At 39.8% G+C, this 20,019-nt stretch overlaps 1 protein-coding gene across 1 annotated transcript in view; it reads right to left on the reverse strand.

Annotated features, from left to right (window-relative positions):
• Nucleotides 1–10,060, reverse strand: part of LOC149317036 (uncharacterized) — a 197,839-nt gene extending 187,779 nt beyond the window's left edge. Inside the window, exons 1-3 of the mRNA XM_089518806.1 lie at nt 9,981–10,060; nt 9,094–9,160; nt 8,609–8,785 (exon numbers count right to left, since the gene is read on the reverse strand). Coding sequence (XP_089374932.1) covers nt 8,609–8,785; nt 9,094–9,160; nt 9,981–9,986 — 250 coding nt within the window. The 5' untranslated portion in view covers nt 9,987–10,060. The remainder of the gene's footprint in view (nt 1–8,608; nt 8,786–9,093; nt 9,161–9,980) is intronic.
• Nucleotides 10,061–20,019: the final 9,959 nt, after the last annotated feature.

Consider the following 20,019-nt stretch of genomic DNA (forward strand, 5'->3'; position numbering starts at 1 on the left):
TGAACCTCTGGGTGGCCCAAGACTTTGACAGCCCAGACTGTGGGGGGGGGGGGGGAGTTCTTGGAGTGCAGTGCCCACAATCTCCCACCAATGAATACAGGTGTTAGAGCTGACTGGAGTTGCAGTCCAACAGCGTTCCTGAAGGCACAACTATCCCCACCACTTAGGTAAACCATGCCACTGAAGTACAAACTCCAGGTTAGAAGGAATCTTTTTATGCTCTTTTTCTTTTCCTCTTCCACATCTTTTTTCATGGTAGACTATAATACAAACCTTAATTTTTGATAAATGTGCCAGATCTCTGATCAGGGTTAGCTCTACCATTAACCATTAGCCAGAGTGAAGTGCTCATCACCTCAGGCGGCAGATGATGAAGGCAAGAGTGGTAACCTCCTAGCTTTTACTCCTCTACGCCACAGCTGTTTTCTTCTGTCACACATCTTGTCCTAGGCTTCCCAAAATAATCTGATGGCTCAAGTGTATTAGAGGATGCTCTAGTATGGCCAGTGTTGAAGTAAGACTGAATTGGAAGTTGCCTTCTGCACATGGAATGTGGAGGTCACCTTGTCCTTTGTCCTGGATAGCAAAATACCTTGGGTCAATCCTGTTTCTGATAAAAACTATGAATGGTCAAAGTCTGACATCCAGTGGTCCCCAAACTTTGGTCCTCCTGGTGTTTTGGACTTCAATTCCCAGATTTTGGGAACCACTGCTGAAGATCTTCAACATTACATCACCTGCAACGCTACCCCTCCATGTTTTTGTAACATTTTTTTAAAATTAAGATGTAGAAACTCTGGTTTTTATCCACAAATTTGTACCTATTTACCGATCCCAAAAATAAATAGCCTGAACATGGATCTGGGGATGTTTGGCCTACTTTGTATGATCTTCCGTGCCAGTAGGGCATCCGCCATCTCACAAACCCTGTCTCAAAACCCAGGTACTTTCTTCTTGACTGTTACTTATATAGCACAGCAGCCAGCTAGCTACTGTTGCTGAAACAAAGGCATTGCATCTTTACTTTACAGCTGAATAACACAAGACATTTAGCAAATTCAGCTAATCTCATCACTGATTCCCAACCACCATTGCATGAGTAAAACTTGCATGAGATTGACTTCTGCCAATCATGGAGGAAGTTTATTTGTCAGGAAAAAATTGGCACCCACAGCCCATTCCTTGTCTTGTTCAAGTACAAACAAATAACTAAGCATTCAATTCCTCCCCACCTGACCACATGCCCAAGAGGACCAAAAACCTAATATGGTGGACTCTTGCTCCTCTCCTATGCAGGTTGTTAATCCTGATTGGGGTTTTCCACTTCAGTACTTCATTTCAGGTAGATAACTAATACAGCCCTCTTTCCTAATTGAAGGTCTGCCTCTCTCAGTCCTTTCTTTTGATTTTTCATAAGAAAATGATCTCCAGAAGCAATGTTGTAATGTTGTTCTCCTTTTATTGCTATAAACAGGAGACAGGGAAGTCCAATGGAGAGAGTGAAATGATGGTAGACAAGGGAAAGAAAGTGTGATCCACTTGCCCCTATCAGATAGGCAAGTGCAAGAGAAGAACCTACTTCTAGTGTTTTAAGGTTGACAGGGGAGGGGATTCTTCCAGTCCCACTGCCATTACAGGCTTGTTTGGTGAGGACATGGGAGAGAGCCTTCTCTGTGGCTGCTCTTGCCCTCTGGAACTCCCTTCCACAGGAGGCTAGGCTAGCTCCCTCCCTGCTTTCCTTTCATTTGCAGGCAAAAACCTTTTAGTTCAAGCAGGCTTTTAATGTGCATGTACTTTCAGGGAGACTTCTTATAGTTGTGTGTGTGTGTGTTTAGTGGTTTTTAAAAATATTTTATACTTTTGTAATCTGTTATGTTAATGGAAAGGTTTTAATTGTGTGTGTGTGTTTAATTGTTTTTGACTGGTTCTTTTTGTGATCTGCCTTTGCTCCTACTTTGGAAGAAAGGTGGCATATGAATGAAATAAATAAAACCAGCATACAAAAGAAGACCATGAAGTAACAAAGTGTTTGTTTCTGATCCTCCCACAACTGTATGTTAGGAATGACAATCTCTCAGGCCATCAGTCATGTACAGCGCACCTGCGCCATACGCGGGCGCGCCATATGCGGCCTTGAGCATACGTGCTCAAGCCACGGGGCGCGCGCAGGGCGGAAGGGGCGGCACGTCCCATTCAATTGAATGGGTGTGTGCGCCCGCGCCGCCGCGCTGCCGCGCCGCCGCGCCGCCGCACACGAGCCCCATTGTTTCCAATGGGGCTCGAGCATAGGCGGAATTCACCTTACGCGGAGGGATCCAGAATGGATCCCCCACGTAAGGCGAGGACGGACTGTATATTACTTAGCCTGTGCCCAGTGTCAGTTGGTATATCTGGTAACGGATACACTATCTGGTGAATGAAATAGGTGAGGATTAAGCAAGATCTAAATGAGAGAGTCAAGAATGTGTGCCCTCCTCCCAGATGTGGCTGGCATCCATTAGCCCAAGGGAAACCTGGTCATATTTGTGAATATCTTAAGGATTCCATATTTTCCCTCCTTGGATGGTTGGCTGTTTCTATAATCTACAGGTTTAGTCCCAATTTACACTTTTCTGCAATAGTTAATCAGAACATAAATTTAATCTCATTTAAAAAATCTAGCACAACTCACAAGGAAAAAAAAGAGGCCCGGTAAAACCAGTTCACTGAAGTGTTGAAAATGATTAATTGAGGGTATACTGAAGACTCCATGGGGATATTTTTGTTTCTACATGTTAATGACAATGAATGTACTTACAATATATAATCACATCTGTTTCATTGTACATTCATTATAGCTGAAAAAATACTTTCACAAATACTGTCAATGACTGCTCAGAACAATATCTGGAAAAGTTTTTTTTAAGCTACTTTGGGTGACAGTGCCTATGCTGGTAGAGGTGTTTCGGAGTTGTTCTCCAAGTTTCAGAAGAACTACACAGAAGAGCAAAAGTAATAAAAGGTTGCAAGGGTATCAAGAATTATTAAGAAGCATTGCCCATACAAATCTACCAGACAGTCTACAATGCTAGTGGAGAGATCGCTTTGTAAAACATACCCATGTGGCATCAGAAGTCCTCATTGCACAGAAAATGCACATACCAGGAAAAAGATATTGCACCTCTCCTTTTTACCTGGCCTGTTAACATAATCAATCAATCAATCATCACCATCACCATCACCATCACCATCATCATCATCATCATCATCATCTATATAGAGACATCCACATACATGGCACTTTACAAACAGTTGTAGAATGAAACATTTATATACTATTCAATAATATAAAATACTAAAATACAATATTAACATACAAAGAAAAACCACACACACAAACATAATGCAAAATAAAACTAAACAGGCAGTATAGATAATTAAATATACTAAAGATATAAAACATTTGACATTCAGGAAGATTCTGATGAGCTTTCCAACAGGTAATTCCCAGGTGCACTTGGAAGTGGTATCATCACAAGGAAAACTGAGCTATGCTCAGGCCTGGACATTTAAATCTCCTTTAAAATGTCAGTATTGTTGACAGGCCCCTGATAATATTCAGGAGCATAAGCAAATTGAAATTCTAGCCTGTTTGAAAATGCCTGCTCTATCCGTGCTTCTGCCTTCCCTTCTTGGAAAACTGACTACATCTGCTGCTGTTTGTACAGTCAGTGTTATTTTGCACAGTATAGTTCTGCTGGCAATGTTTTTTTACTGCAGACAGCAGAGGGCATTGTGCCAGTATAAGACCTGCTGGCTTTCCTGTGGAAATGCCGTGGGTTGAATTGTGTATGAGAAAATAATACTTGCTGGTGTTAATGGAGCTCGTTAATAAACACTATTAGCTGATGCAGCTTTTATTAAGTGGTTTTACTATCAAAAATTTAAATCCACAAGAAAAGCCTGGGATATACTTAACGGCAAGGAATTGCCACAAGGTAAAATTGTATTGACAAAGGGGGGGGGGGATGAGATGGCAGAGAAACTGCAGAATTTTGGAATCTCCATTTTGCCAGCGGTAGGACAACTTATTAAATTGGAGCTGTGTAGAGTGAGATGTGTTTAATTTTCTATTTGCTGCCTGAGAATTTTCCTTAGAATATTTTTGCTAGTACAGGAAGCTGCTCAAGCAATTTCTCAGTTGGATTGAACACAACAAAGCATTCTGGATAAAACATTATTCATGTATTGCAGGCATAAGGGATGAGATTTCCAGTCATACAGAGCAGTTTAATATAATGTGAAGGATTAGCTGAAATTTAAATTATAGCTCAGCTGTAGAATTGATCTCAAGTTTGTCTAAGGACATTTTTTCTGAGAAAAATTCTGAGACTTTGCTTTTCCTCATACACATAACAAAAAGCAGAAAGAGAAGCCAGCCACAGCAGAATAATTGTATGGAAAATCTGGTAGAAGCTACTAGCAACCCATGACCCAAGCACTGGGTATAGACAATACCCCATGTCAACACTTGAAGGAACCTTGTGTTATTATGTATTCTGTCCAAACAACCAACAACTTCTCAAAGACACTGGACTTTATCACACCATCTTTTTTTTTTTTTTTTTTTTTTTTTTTTTTTTTTTGGCAACAGGCTCTCATTAGTGAAGCAAATGGAAACATATCCATTTGAAAATGTTCAGTATCACACTTTTCTTCAGTCACATGAGAACACTGCTTTGGCAGTCCATGGTCCCTTCTGCGCCAGCTCTGTAATCCCACCTTCCATGCCTCACCAAGGTTGTTTCTACTCTGTTCCTTTCAGGATTTTTTCAATTTGCTGTAATTATGCAGTCACACCAAAAAATAAAAATTAGAAAAAATGAAAGCCATGGAGTAAAAACATCCCCGGCTTTCTTGGGAATAGTGAAGAGGAGATGGTAGACTCAAAACTCCACATAACCAATGTCAATCATTACTGCTGCAGAAGGGACCTATCACACCAGGGGGACTAACGGAATAGGAGCAATGACTATTGATGGATTTTCCCCATCAATGAAAAGGTGTGCTACAGAAACAAAGGAAATGCAAAGCAGCAACTGAATAGACACGACGTTGTGCAAGAAGGACTGGCCATTTACTGCCTCATGTGATAACATCCATTGTTTCACAAGTCTGTTGTATCATAGCATTCTCCATACATATTGGGCTTAATAGATTAGAAAGCTAGACCAAAACTAGCAAAATAAATTTCAGGAGGGAGAAATGTAAGGTACCACACTTAGGGAGAAAAAGGTGAAATGGGAAGATATAGGATGGGGAGGGGGACACCTGGCTTGACAACATGTGAAAGGAATCTAGGTGTCCTAGTAGACCAATAGCAATAGCAATAGCAAGTGCTTTTCTATACGGTTTATACTAGCACTCCCTATGCGGTTTACAATGTGTAAGCCAATTGCCCCCAAGCTGGATACTCATTTTATTCACCTATGAAGGATTGAAAGCTGAGTGAATCCAGGAGCCCTGCCTGGGATCAAACTCACAACCTTGTGGCTACTGGCATTTAACCACTGGACCACCAAGGCTCCTAAAGTTGAACATGACTCAATAGTGTGATGCAGCAGCTACAATAGCCCAAGTGATTCTAGGCTGCATCAACAGAAGCATACTGTCCAGACTGAGGGAAGTAATAGTAACACTCTGTTCTGCTTTGGTCAAGCCTCATCACAATTCAAAAAGGAGCTAGAGCATGTCCAGAGGAGGGTGATCAAAATGGTGGTCTGGAAACCATTCCCTTTGAGGAGCAACGTAAAGAGCTGGATATGTTTAGCCTGGAGAAGAGACGGCTATGATAGCCCTGTTAAAATATTTGAAGGGATGTAATATTGAGGATGAAGCGAACTTGTTTTCTGCTGCTCCAGAGACTAGGACATGGAGAAATGGATGCAAATGACCAGAAAAGAGATTCCATGTCCTGACAGTAAGAGCTGTTTGACAGTGAAAGATGCTACCTTGGAGTGTGGTGGAGTTTCCATCTTTGGAGGCTTTTAAACAAAGGCTGGATAGCTATCTATCAAGGGTGCTTTGATTATGTATTCCTGCATTGCAGAGGGTTGGTCTTGATTACCCCCTTCCAACTCTATGATTCTGTGATTCTAATGTAGAAGGCAGCTTTGCAACCCCCCAGATTTTTGCCCTCTTCTCCCCTACTCCTATCCTGAACCTAATGCCAAAGTGCAGACCACCAGGACGTCTTATACTTTTGGAGGAGTAGTAACCTGTATGGTACTCTGTGTCTTCCTTGCAGCTAAGTGATGATGATGTTGGCATTCAAAGCCCTAAACAGCTGGGGACCTTGTAATTTGAAGGAGCATCTCTCTCCATATATATATATATATATATATATATATATATGCCACAGACTGAGATCTTCTGGAGGGACCCTCCTCTGTGTTCAACATGTGGGTCACATAAGGAGGGATGACATGGGAGAGGGCCTTTTGGGCTGTGACACCACACTTGTAGAATGCCCTGTCCTTAACCAGTGCCACCATTGCTTTTTTTTTTTCTTCAATGTTCAATATTCAAGATTTGAGAGCCAATTAAAAAAAAATGCATAGTTTTAACTGTTTTAGCCTTGTGATGCATTTTGACTTGTTTGAGTTATTTAATGTTTTTATCTTGTTTAAATTATTGATAAATTGTAAATCTAAATTCTTTATATTGTTTTATGTGTTCGCTGCCCTGAAATTTCATGACAAAAAATAACATCATTTTCATATGTTTTAAATACATAAACATAAAACATGGGAAGCTAAATTTGTTTCTGATTTATGGTGACCCTAAAGTGAGCCAATCATGGGTGTTTTCTTGGTAAGATTTGTTCAGAGGAGGTTTGCCATTGCCTTCCGCTGAGGCTGAGAGCATGTAATTTGCCCAAGGTCACCTGGTGGATTTCATGGCCGAGCAGGAATCAAACCTTGATCCCCAGTTGTAGTCCAATGCTCAAACCACTACATCACACTGGCTCCCCTGCTTTATATTAGGTTTATATATTTCTTTGGCACAGTACTATCTGTGTGACTTTCTATAAATGTGAGCAGAGTTCTTTAATTTCACCTGTTATCCATTACCAAAAAAATCCCTGGTAATGCCAGGGTCTGAACTTGGGGCCTTCTGCTTCGAAAGTACATATAAGATAATATCTGAACAACAACAACACCCGCCCCTGCAGCCAGGGAATGATCATAGTACTTCTGCTTTATTTGCCAAGCAGGCTAAAACACTTTTATTTCCCCACAACAACTAGAGACAAACATCTATAAGTACTGTGTCACAAAAGGAAATCCCTTTCTTCTGAGTTGAAGGAGGGCTCTTCACTCCTAGTGAAGAGGCTGCATTAGTTAAGGATACAATCTAGTGTGCATTTCCCTGAGAATAAGTCAAAGTAAAAACAGTGGCACTCCCATCAGAGGAAATATGAGCAGCATTGTGCTACATAAGTATGAGTTGACAATCTTCTACTTTCAGTAACACCTTAACCACAAGCACTCATTGGTGGCCTGAGATAAGCCTCTGCTTTCAGCTTCAATACTTCCATCTCAAATGTGGGGATTGTAAAGATGGAACATATGAAGTGTTTCAGACACACTTGAAGAGGCACAATATAAATGGTGAGCATTAAACAAATTCAGAAGTTGCAGACCAAGGGCTCATTCATAATATTAAGAGATGCTACTATTGTCACAATAACAAAAGAAAAGATATTCAATAATTGTATTATTATTATTATTATCTTCATCAACTTCATTTATATCTCATCTTTCCCCCAAGACTAGAACTTAAGAGAGCTTACAATTTATATTCTTGTAATAATTCCTTGTTTTAATACATATATTAGTGTATATAAAGATATAATAAATTAAGGAGTAAGAATTCATCCAAGAGCCACAATAGCGTAGTAGTCTGAGCATTGAACTATGACTCTGGAGACTCCAATACCCCACTCAGCCATGGAAACCCAGTGTACATGATCAAGTCACACTCTCTCAACTTCAGAGGAAGGCAAAGGCAAACCCTTTCTGAACAAATCTTCCCAAGAAAACCTCATATTTAAAACTCCAGTCTTAGGATCATCATAGGTCAGAAATGACTCGAAGGGACATAACAGCAATAACAACAACAATTCATCCACAACCAATATTTAGATGCCTGCTATAAGAGGATTTTGTTATATGAGTGATGCCTAATGAAAAAGCAATCTGTATATTTTACAAGTGAGCACTACTGGAATAATTCTGTTTTGCTTTTGGGTACATCTTAGCTATTGATGTGATACAGAAGAGGATGGCTTTTCATGAAGCTTTTTCTAGCATGGAGCAACATGCACTTCTCTAGCAAGAATGCAAAGATAAAATGGGAAGAAAGAAAAGAAAGATCTTCAAACGTTTATTTCAAATGTTTTCAGCAATCATTTTGTCCTTTCCAGTTTTAACTCCTCAGGTTTTCTGAGAAGTCCATTGAAGCGCATCAGGATGGAATGTCTGGTGCATACCATGGAATGCACAGGTTAGATCAAGAACATAACCACTGTCACTCAATCTGATGATGATCAAGAGTGAAGTCTCACCTCTTGGTTCAGAACGGGCTTGCAGCTTGAGTTTTTGTTGGCGAGCTGCAAGGGTGCTATCCAGCTTGTCACGTCTAATAACGTCCTCCTCTGAAGTCTGATATGCTGAAAGATCTGCACTGCTGATGTTAAAAGCTGGATTTGCAATGCCTTCTGCTGCAACTCTCTCATCTTCTCCTATTGGGGGGAAAAACGCAACAAGGTCAGAAGAGCACCCGAGACAGTGACAAGCAGAAAATTCCATCTACTAATTCCTTTACTGAAAGGCTTGAGTGTGTTATCAGCATCAAATAGCACCAAAACAGAATTAGGTTAAAATTAACTCTTTATTAAAATAAAAAAAGGGGGGGGGGATAAATGATTAAAATAATTACAAATTGCACCCTGACAAGCAAGAGCAAAATTTTGCCCACAGCCATTTGTCTGTAATTAGTTAATTAATCCTTACACAAATTATGAGCAATAACTCATCAAGCAAGGCTTACCCATCAGAAATTCAGCCGACTTGGATTTCTTCTGCTTAGTTTGTTTCAGAGCCTTCTGCTGGAACTTCTGGAGGGAAATTGTTAAATGAATAAATTAGCTTAAGAACGAAGATCACCCTTTATGATCCACAACTAACACAGTGTTTTAAATATGGGATGGCATTGAAATGTCATTTAATTTACATCTCTGCTAAAGGGGTCAAACACTAATTGAACAACAGAAGTGGAAGAATTAAATAAAAACAGCAGAAGAAAAGTTAAGACAAATGCCAAATGAAGGTCATGCTAAAATACTTCTTTTAAAAAAAGCAATTATAATTAATACAAAGAATCATCATCAAGGAACACTTGCCCTTGGATTTAGCATTCATTGGAGATATTCTCTGAACCAGGCATACATACAGAAAAGTTTTGTCTAAATGCATGCTTATTTATAAGGCTAAATGTATTTTTATTCCCATTCATTTCTTCACGGTTGGGACACATCAAATACACAGTTGGTTAGACCAAGGAACTGGATATTTGTGTTATCACCATGCTTGTCAAAATTAGTACAAGTAATAGGAAACACTTTTGGGTACTTTACCCAAAACAATACCTAATCAGGAAAACAGTATATAGAGCTAAAGCTGAGATGGGAATTGTGTGGCCCTCCAGATGTTGCTGGACTGAAGCCCTAGCCAGCATAATCAACGGAGAGAAATGCTGGGAGCTGCCATTCAACAATGTTTAGAGGGTCAGATGATTCTCATCTTTTGAAAGAAGGCCATTGTAGACCACAAGAAATTGCTTCATGAAAATCTGTGTCTGCTTTGTCAATACTTTCAGTACACAGGGTCATGCAAGTAAGATATTGTGGCACTATCCACCTCCCAGTGGCTGCTTACCTCCATATGGACTATCTCCCAACATCATTTCCTCACCAGCTAATTCCAGTATTGGAAGAGAGATCAATGGAAACAAAACTGGCTTGGGAAGAGGATACAGAGATGAAAAAATTTAATAGTTTATAGCCCATTTTTCCATCAGTTATTCAAGACAGTTTATAGTCACTTCCACTGTGCATTGTGTATTTTGCATTCAAAAACAAGGTTGTACTTCTGCTTTATACATGATTGGGGCTGATCCAAGTTTAAACAAATCAGCCTATTGCTATCACAGGTAATTTTACCCTAACAGCAGAAATTGGAAATGTTAATTTTCAGATTACAACTCCAATGCCAACTCTGAGAACTGCAGTTCAAAAAAGTAATTTTTCCTCAGCTTGGCCAAGAGCTGGTTTCATCTTAAATCAGTCATTAGATGCATGCAAGTAGATTATTCCTGGTTTCATGTTAAATTTCAAATTAAAGATAGCTTAGATCCAGGCCATCTGATGGACTATATCTTCTCATATGATCCTGCCTGGGCCCTGCCACCCTCAAGAGAGGCTTTTCTTTCAATCCTACCAATTACACAACTGGTGTGGATCCAAGATGTGGGTTTCTTGGTGGCTGCTCTTCAAGTGAAAGATGAGATACAAATAAAGCTAATAATAGTAGTAGTAGCAATAATGAGCCAGTGTAGTCTGGTGGTTTGGGCATGAAAACCCACTGGGTGAGCAGTCACACTCACTCAGCCACAGAATAAGCCAAATGCAAACCAACTCTAAACATATCTTGCCAAGATAACCTTATCCTGGGGTTGCCTTATGATCACCATAAGTTGGAAATGACTTAAGACACAACAACAACCAAGTAATAAGAATAATGGTGGTGGTGATAGTAGTGGTGCTGATGATCGCATCTAGAAATGTTGTGATGCCTCAATAATGAACCACACATCAAATTCCTGTGGACATTTCTTATTAATAGGTGTCACTCTACCATAAGTACAGTGTGCTCACGTCATATGTGGTTGTGCATTAGGCGGCTTTCAACTTACGCTGAAAGCCACTCGTCATAAAAGGCAATGGCGCGCACACCATGCCACCACCAAGTGCACGAGCCCCATTGTTTTAAATGGGGCTCAAGCATTTGTAGAATTTCCCTCATGCAGGGGGTCTGGAACGGATACAGGGCATAAGGGAAGGGTGCCCTGTATGCTGTACACACTAAAAAAATACATTTTAGAGTCAGAGAAGAGATAGGCTATAATAAGCAGTGGAAGCTTCCATCAGACATCTCTGCTATCTGGAAAAGACCATCAGTAAATTATAGACTCCATCCCCCTCCCCTCCAAGAAAAGCTGCATTCAATGCGCCATTTCCAACATATTAGAGACTGGTCCTTGCAGGATCACAAATATCATATGTAAGTGCAATAGTGGGGCCTGTTGTTCACCCCAAACACGTGATGGAGGGTAACATACAACACATGGATTTCCCCCCCGTCAATGGAATGAGAAGCCATGAGTTCGGTTCTTTATCCAATGAAGCCATTTTGTCCATCTAACTACTTTTCTTTCCATGAGACAAGGCCATTTAAAAAGAAAATCTTGTCAAGGATAGCACGAGACAGAGGACTAGCCAATGATTAGGCCTCACAAATGCTTGTTGGATCTCTATGTGGTTTTCTGAATATTTATTATTCTCACTATTGAAGTACATTTCATTTTGACAAGGCAACACTTACCCTACTGTAGCTGAAACCCTTTCTTCTATGCCTAGAATGGTTGTCTGTGTACACTCAGAAAACAGATGAAATGAATGTTGCTCCTTTCCTCCCACACCAACCTTTTAAAGTGGTTTTTGTTTTGTTTTGTACATTCAGTATAAGTAGCCACTTTGGGCTTTCTCTTTTGAGGTAAGTGAGTCCTTAAAATTTTGCTGACTGAGGCTGGCTATAGGGAGCCCCACTGACTACTAATCCATTTCTGAGCATAATCCCATGGATAGTTATAACCTTTAAAACACTATATAGCATCAGCACAGTGTATCCCAAAGACCAAATCTCCCCATATAATCCTGCCTGCATATTAAGATCTGCAAAAAAGGCCTTTCTCTAGGTCTCACCCCCATCACAGGCATGTTTGCTGAGGACATGGAACAGAAGCTTCTCAGTGGTTGCTCCCAAGTTCTGCCACAGAAGGTTTGGTTGCCCCTCCCCTGCTGTGCAAAGGCTTTTATTTTAGGCAGACCTTTGGCTTTCAACTTCTATCAACAGATGGAGTTTTTAATGGGTGTGTGTTATGTCTGTATTTTATTATGTTTCAAATGTGTTTTCAATACTGTTTTTGGCCATTTTTAAAACAGAAGTATGATTAGATTGAGTTTTGACTTTTATTAGGCTTTTTATTTAATTGTACTTTGCTTTCAGTGTTTTTAAGATGCCTTGAATCCTGTGTTGGTACAAAGATGAGATATAAATCAAATATATAAATGCATAGATACATAAATAGATATAAAGTTGGTGTCTAAAACTTTAAAACAATCTCCATTCTTGCTTGCAACAACATGGCTCTCAGAATAGACAGATGATATTACAGGTCACATGAGCATTCCAGGAACACCTTAGTGCCTTGCTGTCATCTCAGAAGTGAGTGACCCATTGTGGCAGTAGAAGTGCCGGGCAGCTTGACAGGACAGCTGTGCAGATATCTGCCATGATGTAGGAATGGAAAAGCAGGTAATGGAGACAGGTAACAAGGGCAGCTGTGATGCCAAGATACTCCTGGCTGCCTCTGGAGAATCCTGGTCAGTGGAGACAAGGCCTAGGTTAAGAAATGCCAATCACAGGTGGTATATTGTGCCACTGAGCCATGGGTGCATACCAGTGGTGGCAATCCAGATATTGTGGACTATAACTCAACAATCCTAGACAGACAGCCAATGGAGCTGTAGTCCAAAAACATCTAGAGATCCACATGGTCCCCACCCCGGTGTACACCTTCATCAAGTATCAGAGTTTGATATAGACAGGCACTTGCCACAGCCCATGCTTCACCAAGGAAGACATTGCCAAGACCCAGATTCTTCTAGTTCCACTGCTTCTCTTCCTTGCTGTTGTTGCTTGCTGGACTGCGTTCTTTATGTAGCAACAAGAAACAGTAGGACCAGCACTTTCCATGTCCTCATGCCATCTGGGTAAATGAGAAGCATTAGTGACAACAAATGGGGGATCAGAGAGAAAAAGTGACCACACTCTGGGAAGACAATCTACCAAAGGCACCTTGACGACGGAGCCAAAATAGCACATTATACATCCCTTCACTCTCCTTTGGCTCTCCTTTATCTCCATTCTGTTCCCATAATCCATTCTGGTGTGACCCAGAGAGTTCAAAATTATTTGCCCTGAAGCCTTAACACAAACTTCAACGGGGTACTCCAAAACAATGGTTGTATTGTCTGTGACCTAAACTAAACCAAAAAGTTTCACTTATATAAAATGAAGGCTAGCACACTATGCAGTGTGTTACTTGTTCAGGAATGCTAGCATGAAAATAGCAATATTTATTGTAATTGATCATGTCTAATTTTCTGTGTTTTCCTTGGTATTGCTGAAAAAGAAAAAAAATGTAAGCATAAAAAGGATATATTCCATCATCCCAATAAATCTTTAAAATTAATTAAACTATAATCCAATCAAGTTGTAATTATAAGTGATAGTAATGTATTAAACAGGCAAGTTAAGACATACACTTATTTTTCTTGAATACCATTTTAGTGTTCATTGAAAGAAGAGAAAGAGAAAAGGAGATGGTTTGTTTCAATTTTTGAAAGAAGACTAGTCTTTTTGTCAATTTTTTAAAAAGTTTAATATTTACAAATGCTTGAAAGGTGGCATCAGCATTGCAGTATTTGTTTCTTTAAAATAAGATGTGTTTGCCAAATTTTGATTACATAGCTTTAAATCTCTGCTTTTAAAAAAATAAAATTAAAGGAATCAGAATACTATTCATTTTTATATAAATAATGATCTGTTGTGTTGCATTTTACATTTATGATCCATCATAATGAACTAATTCAAATACAACTAACTGATACTGATACTTGACTCATATGCCAAATGTCTCACATATTATACTGAACATTAGCTCAGAATTGCAACATGAGACGTTTTGAATATCCTTGGCATTTGATGTGACTTCAAGTCAAGATGTTTTTCACTTGTGAAGCAACCACTGAGGGCTAAAGTAGATGCCAGCCTTCCCATGCCTTACGTATCTGTTGTATGCAACTCCCATAATCCCCCACCTATCATATTATGGTTGTGTCAGAACCAAAAGTCCCAACCAGAAGTTGGAAACAACCCATGGAAAATGAGTAGCACTGTGGTCATATAATAAAAGATCATATACAAGGAAATCTATGAGTAAGACCTCCTGTGTGCAGAGTTGACCCTTGGTATCCACTGGCATTTGGTTCCAGGATACACCATGGCTACCAATATCTGTGGATGCTCAAGTCCCATAATGAACAATGGTATAGTAAAATGGTGACCTTCATATAAGATGGTAAAATCAAGGCTTGCTTTTTGGAATTTATAGTTTTTGAATATTTTTAAGCCATGGATGGTTGAATATGTGGATAAGGAATCTGTGAATATGAAAGACTGCCTGTATGTGTTTATGTGTTTTGTTTGTTTATAATAATAATAGTAATAATAATAATAATAATAATTTTATTTATATACCGCTTTTCTAGAAATCAAAGCGGTTAACAGCATATACATATACAATATAAAAAACTATCCAAATACAAAACATATAGACACAAATTACAGCAATAAAACCACATCTCATGCCAGCTCAACCATGCTGACGAGGGGGAGGGAGCACATCGGGAGTCAGGAGTCAGGAGTCAGGGGTATGCCTGCTCGAAAAGGTGTGTTTTTAACCCCTTCTTAAATTGGTTCAGTGAGTGTTTGTTTTTAGGCTCTAATTCATCTGGGAAACAGAGTGCTAGAAGATTGCTGCTTTAATCCTTTCCCCCAATGAACATCAATTCTATGGAGTCCTGGAATGTGTATATTGGCCAGATATTTACCATTCGTTCCTAGAGAGCTTCAGTCCACACTCCTGGACTACTGTGCCAGAGTTCGCTAGCAAATAATTTTAAGTACCTCTCTTAACAACAAATCCCAGGATTCCATAGGATGGACCCATGAAAGTTAAAATGGTATCAAACTGCTGTTAACTCTGCTGGGTAAACAGCACTGGTAGATTTATAAAACAAAAAGGCAGCTGAAATTCATGGCATGAAGGGATGACAGTCTGAAAGTAGCTATAAACAAGTTTGTGTTCTACTAAAATAACAAATGGAAGTATTGTTTTCAGTTAACCCAGCCATGTGTTTCACTATAAAATTAACATATTCCCCACATTTACATGGTGTGTATATTTCTGTCTTTATGAAGGACCCACATCTCCAAATATGGGATTTGGGGCATCTTTTTTGGTCTACAGAAAAGGAAAAACTGCCTAGCCTTCAAATTGGGAACATCCCTTCTAATAAGGGACACCTGGCAACCCGACTTACCACACTGACACTCTTTATGGGCAAAACTGATAGGGAACGATCATGTTTGCCACTTTCAGTAAAGTTGGGTTTTCAAAAGTAATAAAGTAATAATTTTTTCTATAAAACATCAAGTCTGGCTCTGAGATTGCTTAGGCTTGATCTCTTAAATTAGCATCCAGATAGCACTATTACAAGTTATGAGAGTTTTTGAATGGTCTGAAAGATTATGATGAGACGTAATGGAGAAAATAATATGTCTATTTGGTCCAGGTTATTTAGGGTGTGAGAGATCAAAATTAAAAAATTTCCCACGTGGAAGAAAGAAAGAAAAAAACCCAGTACAGTACAGATCCTGGAGCACTGGTGTAGTATTGTTCCAGCATCCAGACCCTATTAGGAGTTAGGTCACTACATTTTATATCCCTTGGCATTTCTGATCAGTTATGGTCATAACATACAGTATGCTTTGTGGTTCTGAAGGCATGAGTAATTGTAGCTAGGTCTAATTCTCACAAAAATAAAAGCTGTATGATCTACATTCTGCTGGCCCCAAACATTTTGCTTCTTGAGGTAAAAGACCAGATGGCACACCAACTTCATTCCACAGGCAGAAGCTAAGTAGGCAGGCAGTTGAATCACAATAAAGTACTGGAGATGAGATAACACTCACCTGCACAGCTAAAGCAGGAAGGCTACCTTAGGGGACATAGGACAGGTTATGTGGCATGCCCACCTCTGGCTTCCAACAGAGTGAAACATTCAGGGTGTTCAGGAAAAACAGGTGGGACGTGGCCCCTATTCCCTCTACTCCTTCCCGCATTTGCCATGTAAGGCTACTGCTTCATTCTGGCTATTGGTAGGGCCAGCCCTAGGTTGATCATGCTACATTTCCCCTATATGTTTATACCAGTGAACTGGAAAAATCCAGGTGTGGGGCCTACCTGGAGATTAAACTTTAATCAATCCAGTAGAAGAGGAACACCTTCCAAGGAATGGATAGAGAGAACTTACTGTCCAAGCAGATAACAACACTACTAGTTGTCACCCATAGCTTTCAGCTGAGACCACTCAATGAGCTACAATCAGTTCTGGAGAATAGTCTGCCCTAGTTTTTTGTGGATTTTTGGGCTATGTGGCCATATTCTAGAAGAGTTTCTTCCTGACATTTCACCAGCATCTGAAGATGCCAGCCACAGATGCTGGCGAAACATCAGGAAGAAACTCTTCTAGAACATGGCCACATAGCCCGAAAAACCCACAAAAACTATGGATGCCGGCCATGAAAGCCTTCAAATAGTCTGCCCTCTTTCAAGCTGTCTGTAGCAGAGAGCCTTTTTTTACTAAGAGCTTTCCCAACCTAAAACCGAAACCATAACACAAATGGGAATATAGGAACAAGACTCTGCTTCAAAACTAGATGCCATCCCTGACCCCACCTATACTCTGACAGCAACATTAGAAGTCATCTACAACATCACAGGTGCATTTACTTGTTCATTTTCCAATGTGATATATGGCATCTTCGGTCAGCAATGGCTTTCTTCACACTACATTGGACAGTTTTATGCAAGAAGAAAAACGACACAAATCTATTATTAGAAACAGCAATACCCCCTAAACAAGTGGCTTTTTAAACCTTCATAGACACACAATCCCTACCCTTTAAGTACTAGTTCTGGCAGGAGGGAAATTAAAGGAAGATTGGAAAGTCAAACATATAGATTGGGATATGTTCACATATCCCACTAGCTTTTTCATATTAGTTATATGAACAGAGATAATAGCGCATTACATATATTAATATATGGGTTCTCATCACAACTGCACATGTCACATCAGAATTGTCCTCTGAAAGCTTTCCCACTTGAAAGGAATTGACAGTTGGGTAGACAGAGTGTATTGCTTTGACACCACAAAATTAACAGGCCAGCTGCCTGTGAAACCTATATCATTTTACACAATTCTTCAAAGGTTTATTGCCAGTGTCACAATTTCCATCAAGTCATGCTCTCTCAGCCTCAGAGGAAGGCAAAGGCAAACCCTCTCTGAACAAATCTTTCTAGGAAAACCTCATGATAGGCTGGCCTTTGTGACACAGTAATTCGGAAATGACTTGAAGGTACACAACAACAAAATATCTCTCTGATCCCAGCTATGTAACTGTGATTAAATACTTGTGGTTTTAATAATGTGATCCATCCGTGCATCTGAGAACGGGAATTTAAATTCATGAAGGCCCAAAATAAAAATAAGTCAATTAGATGAAACTTTATCCCCCCCCCCCAAAAAAAAAAAAAATCTCCAGGAATCTCCTGCACATACTGGAGGAGACTGCTGAATTCACTGTATGTAACTATATATCCTGTACTATGTATATAGTAACTTCACAGTCACTACACTAATCTATAACAAAATACAAAAAAAAAAAAAAAAACCCCACAAAAAAAGCTTTATTAGCTAACCAAATGCATAAAATGTGTCATGCAAGCTGTCAAAGCTCCACTGGCTTCTTCATCAGGCAAAAGATGTTTGAAAATCATACAAGAGATGAAAACTGGCAAAGTTAGAGTCACAGGTCTACATTTTGTATCAGATATTTCTATTTTAGTTAAGTTGTTCTGGAAGGATCTCAATGCAGACACAGGCCAATCCCATTCTTGGCCATGTGAAGACTGAGATAAAAGATAGTAAAGCTGAAACTCCATCAGCTGCAATAACTGCTCTTGGGACCCAGGATGTCTGTCTTCTGTGAAGCCACCAGCGCTTTTCTTAGGCAGAGATGGAGCCTGTGGCTTCATAAAGGGACCTGTGTATTTTGCTACATGACCAACACAGCTACCCTGAATATGTTTCCCACACTAATGTACCATATATGCTCGACTATTAGTCAACCTCATGTATAAATCAAGGGCAGATTTGGGGGCCAAAATTATGGCTTTTGATATGACCCATGGATAAGTCGAGGGTAAAACTTACCAGCATGTAACAAAGGTTTTAAAGGATGAAGCAAAGGGAAATGATGCTTAAAGATCTCTTAACTTTTGACAGGCATTACTGTTTGTGCTCACCCTAAAGGCTGGATGGATGAGAGAGAAGAGGGGATCCATGCTTCTTTTTGATGCTCTCAGGATGGACTAAGCTCTCAGCTTTCACTAGGGCATAGTTCTTTTTTAATAAAAGTTAAAGTACAGTACTTATACTGACCCATGGATAAGTCGATCCAGTTTTATGGGGTCTATTTTTTGACTAACATTTCTAGACTTATACATGAATATATACAGTGTGTCACTTGATTTGTTGGTGGTGGTCTGTGCCTTCAAGTCATTTCTGACTTATGGTGGTACTAAGATGAATCTATCAGTGGGTTATCTGGGGCTGAGAGTGTGTAGCTTACACAAGGTCACCCAGTGGGTTTCCATGGCTGCACAGGGAACTGAATCCTGATCTCCAGAGTTGTGGTCCAACACTGAAATCAATATACCATGCTGGTTCATGTCACTTAATAGTCTATCCTATATTACATCTGCCATAACCAGAACATGCTTCTTAAACAGTAACCTGGGTCCAGCTTACCTGAGGGAACACCTCCTCTCTTATAATCCTTCATGCACTCTCAGGTCCTCAGGGAAGAACCTACTACAGTCACAGAGAACTAGACTGGTAAGTACTTCCCAGAGGACGTTTTCCGCTACCACTCCAAAAATCTGGAATGATTTGCCGGATGAGATCCGCCAACTAACATCTTTTGAGGCTTTTAAGAAGGCAATAAAAACAGATCTCTTCTGGCGGGCCTTCCCAAACTGATCCCCTACTTTTACTCTCCATGTGCCTAAATTGTTCTCTTCGGACTGATTCGAATGCCTTTGATATTATTGTTTTCTCTTTTTATATGCTGTTACCCGCCTTGATCCAACACAGGGAGAGGCGGGTTATAATTAAATAAATTATTATTATTATTATTATTATTATTATTAAAACCAAAGCCTAATGGTGCCGTAATGGTGGAAAAATAAACATATACTTTCAGAGAACTAGATTAAACTGTCAACCACTCCACATCTGCTCAGAGGGAGGGGCTATAGCCCAGGTCACATAGGTACTAACTCTGGGTATTTGTTTGTTTGTTTTTAAAAATCTGAGCATGGATTATTGCCATTGATCTAAATCCTTTCCAGTGGCTAGATTTTGGTACGGTGAAGCTTAGGTTGTGGTTTTATTTGCATGTGGGTAAGGGGCCTAAAGGCACCAGACCCCATCTGATTTTGGAAGCTAAGTAGGATCAGCCCTAGTTAGTACTTGGACGGTAGACTGCCAATGAAAATGAGGTGCTGTTGGCTAGATTGCAGAGGAAGGAACTGGCTAAACCATCTCTGAAGATTCCTTGCCTAAAAATCCCTATGAAATTCATAGGGTCACCATAAGTCGACAGGTATTTTGGAAGGACAAGGAAAAAGGAAGTGAGAGCTTATAGTATTACAAGCATGTGG

Source organism: Sceloporus occidentalis, unplaced genomic scaffold, assembly GCF_023333645.1.
Source record: "Sceloporus occidentalis isolate IW3139 unplaced genomic scaffold, rSceOcc1.0.p SCAF_3, whole genome shotgun sequence".
Classification (NCBI taxonomy): Eukaryota; Metazoa; Chordata; class Lepidosauria; order Squamata; family Phrynosomatidae; genus Sceloporus; species Sceloporus occidentalis.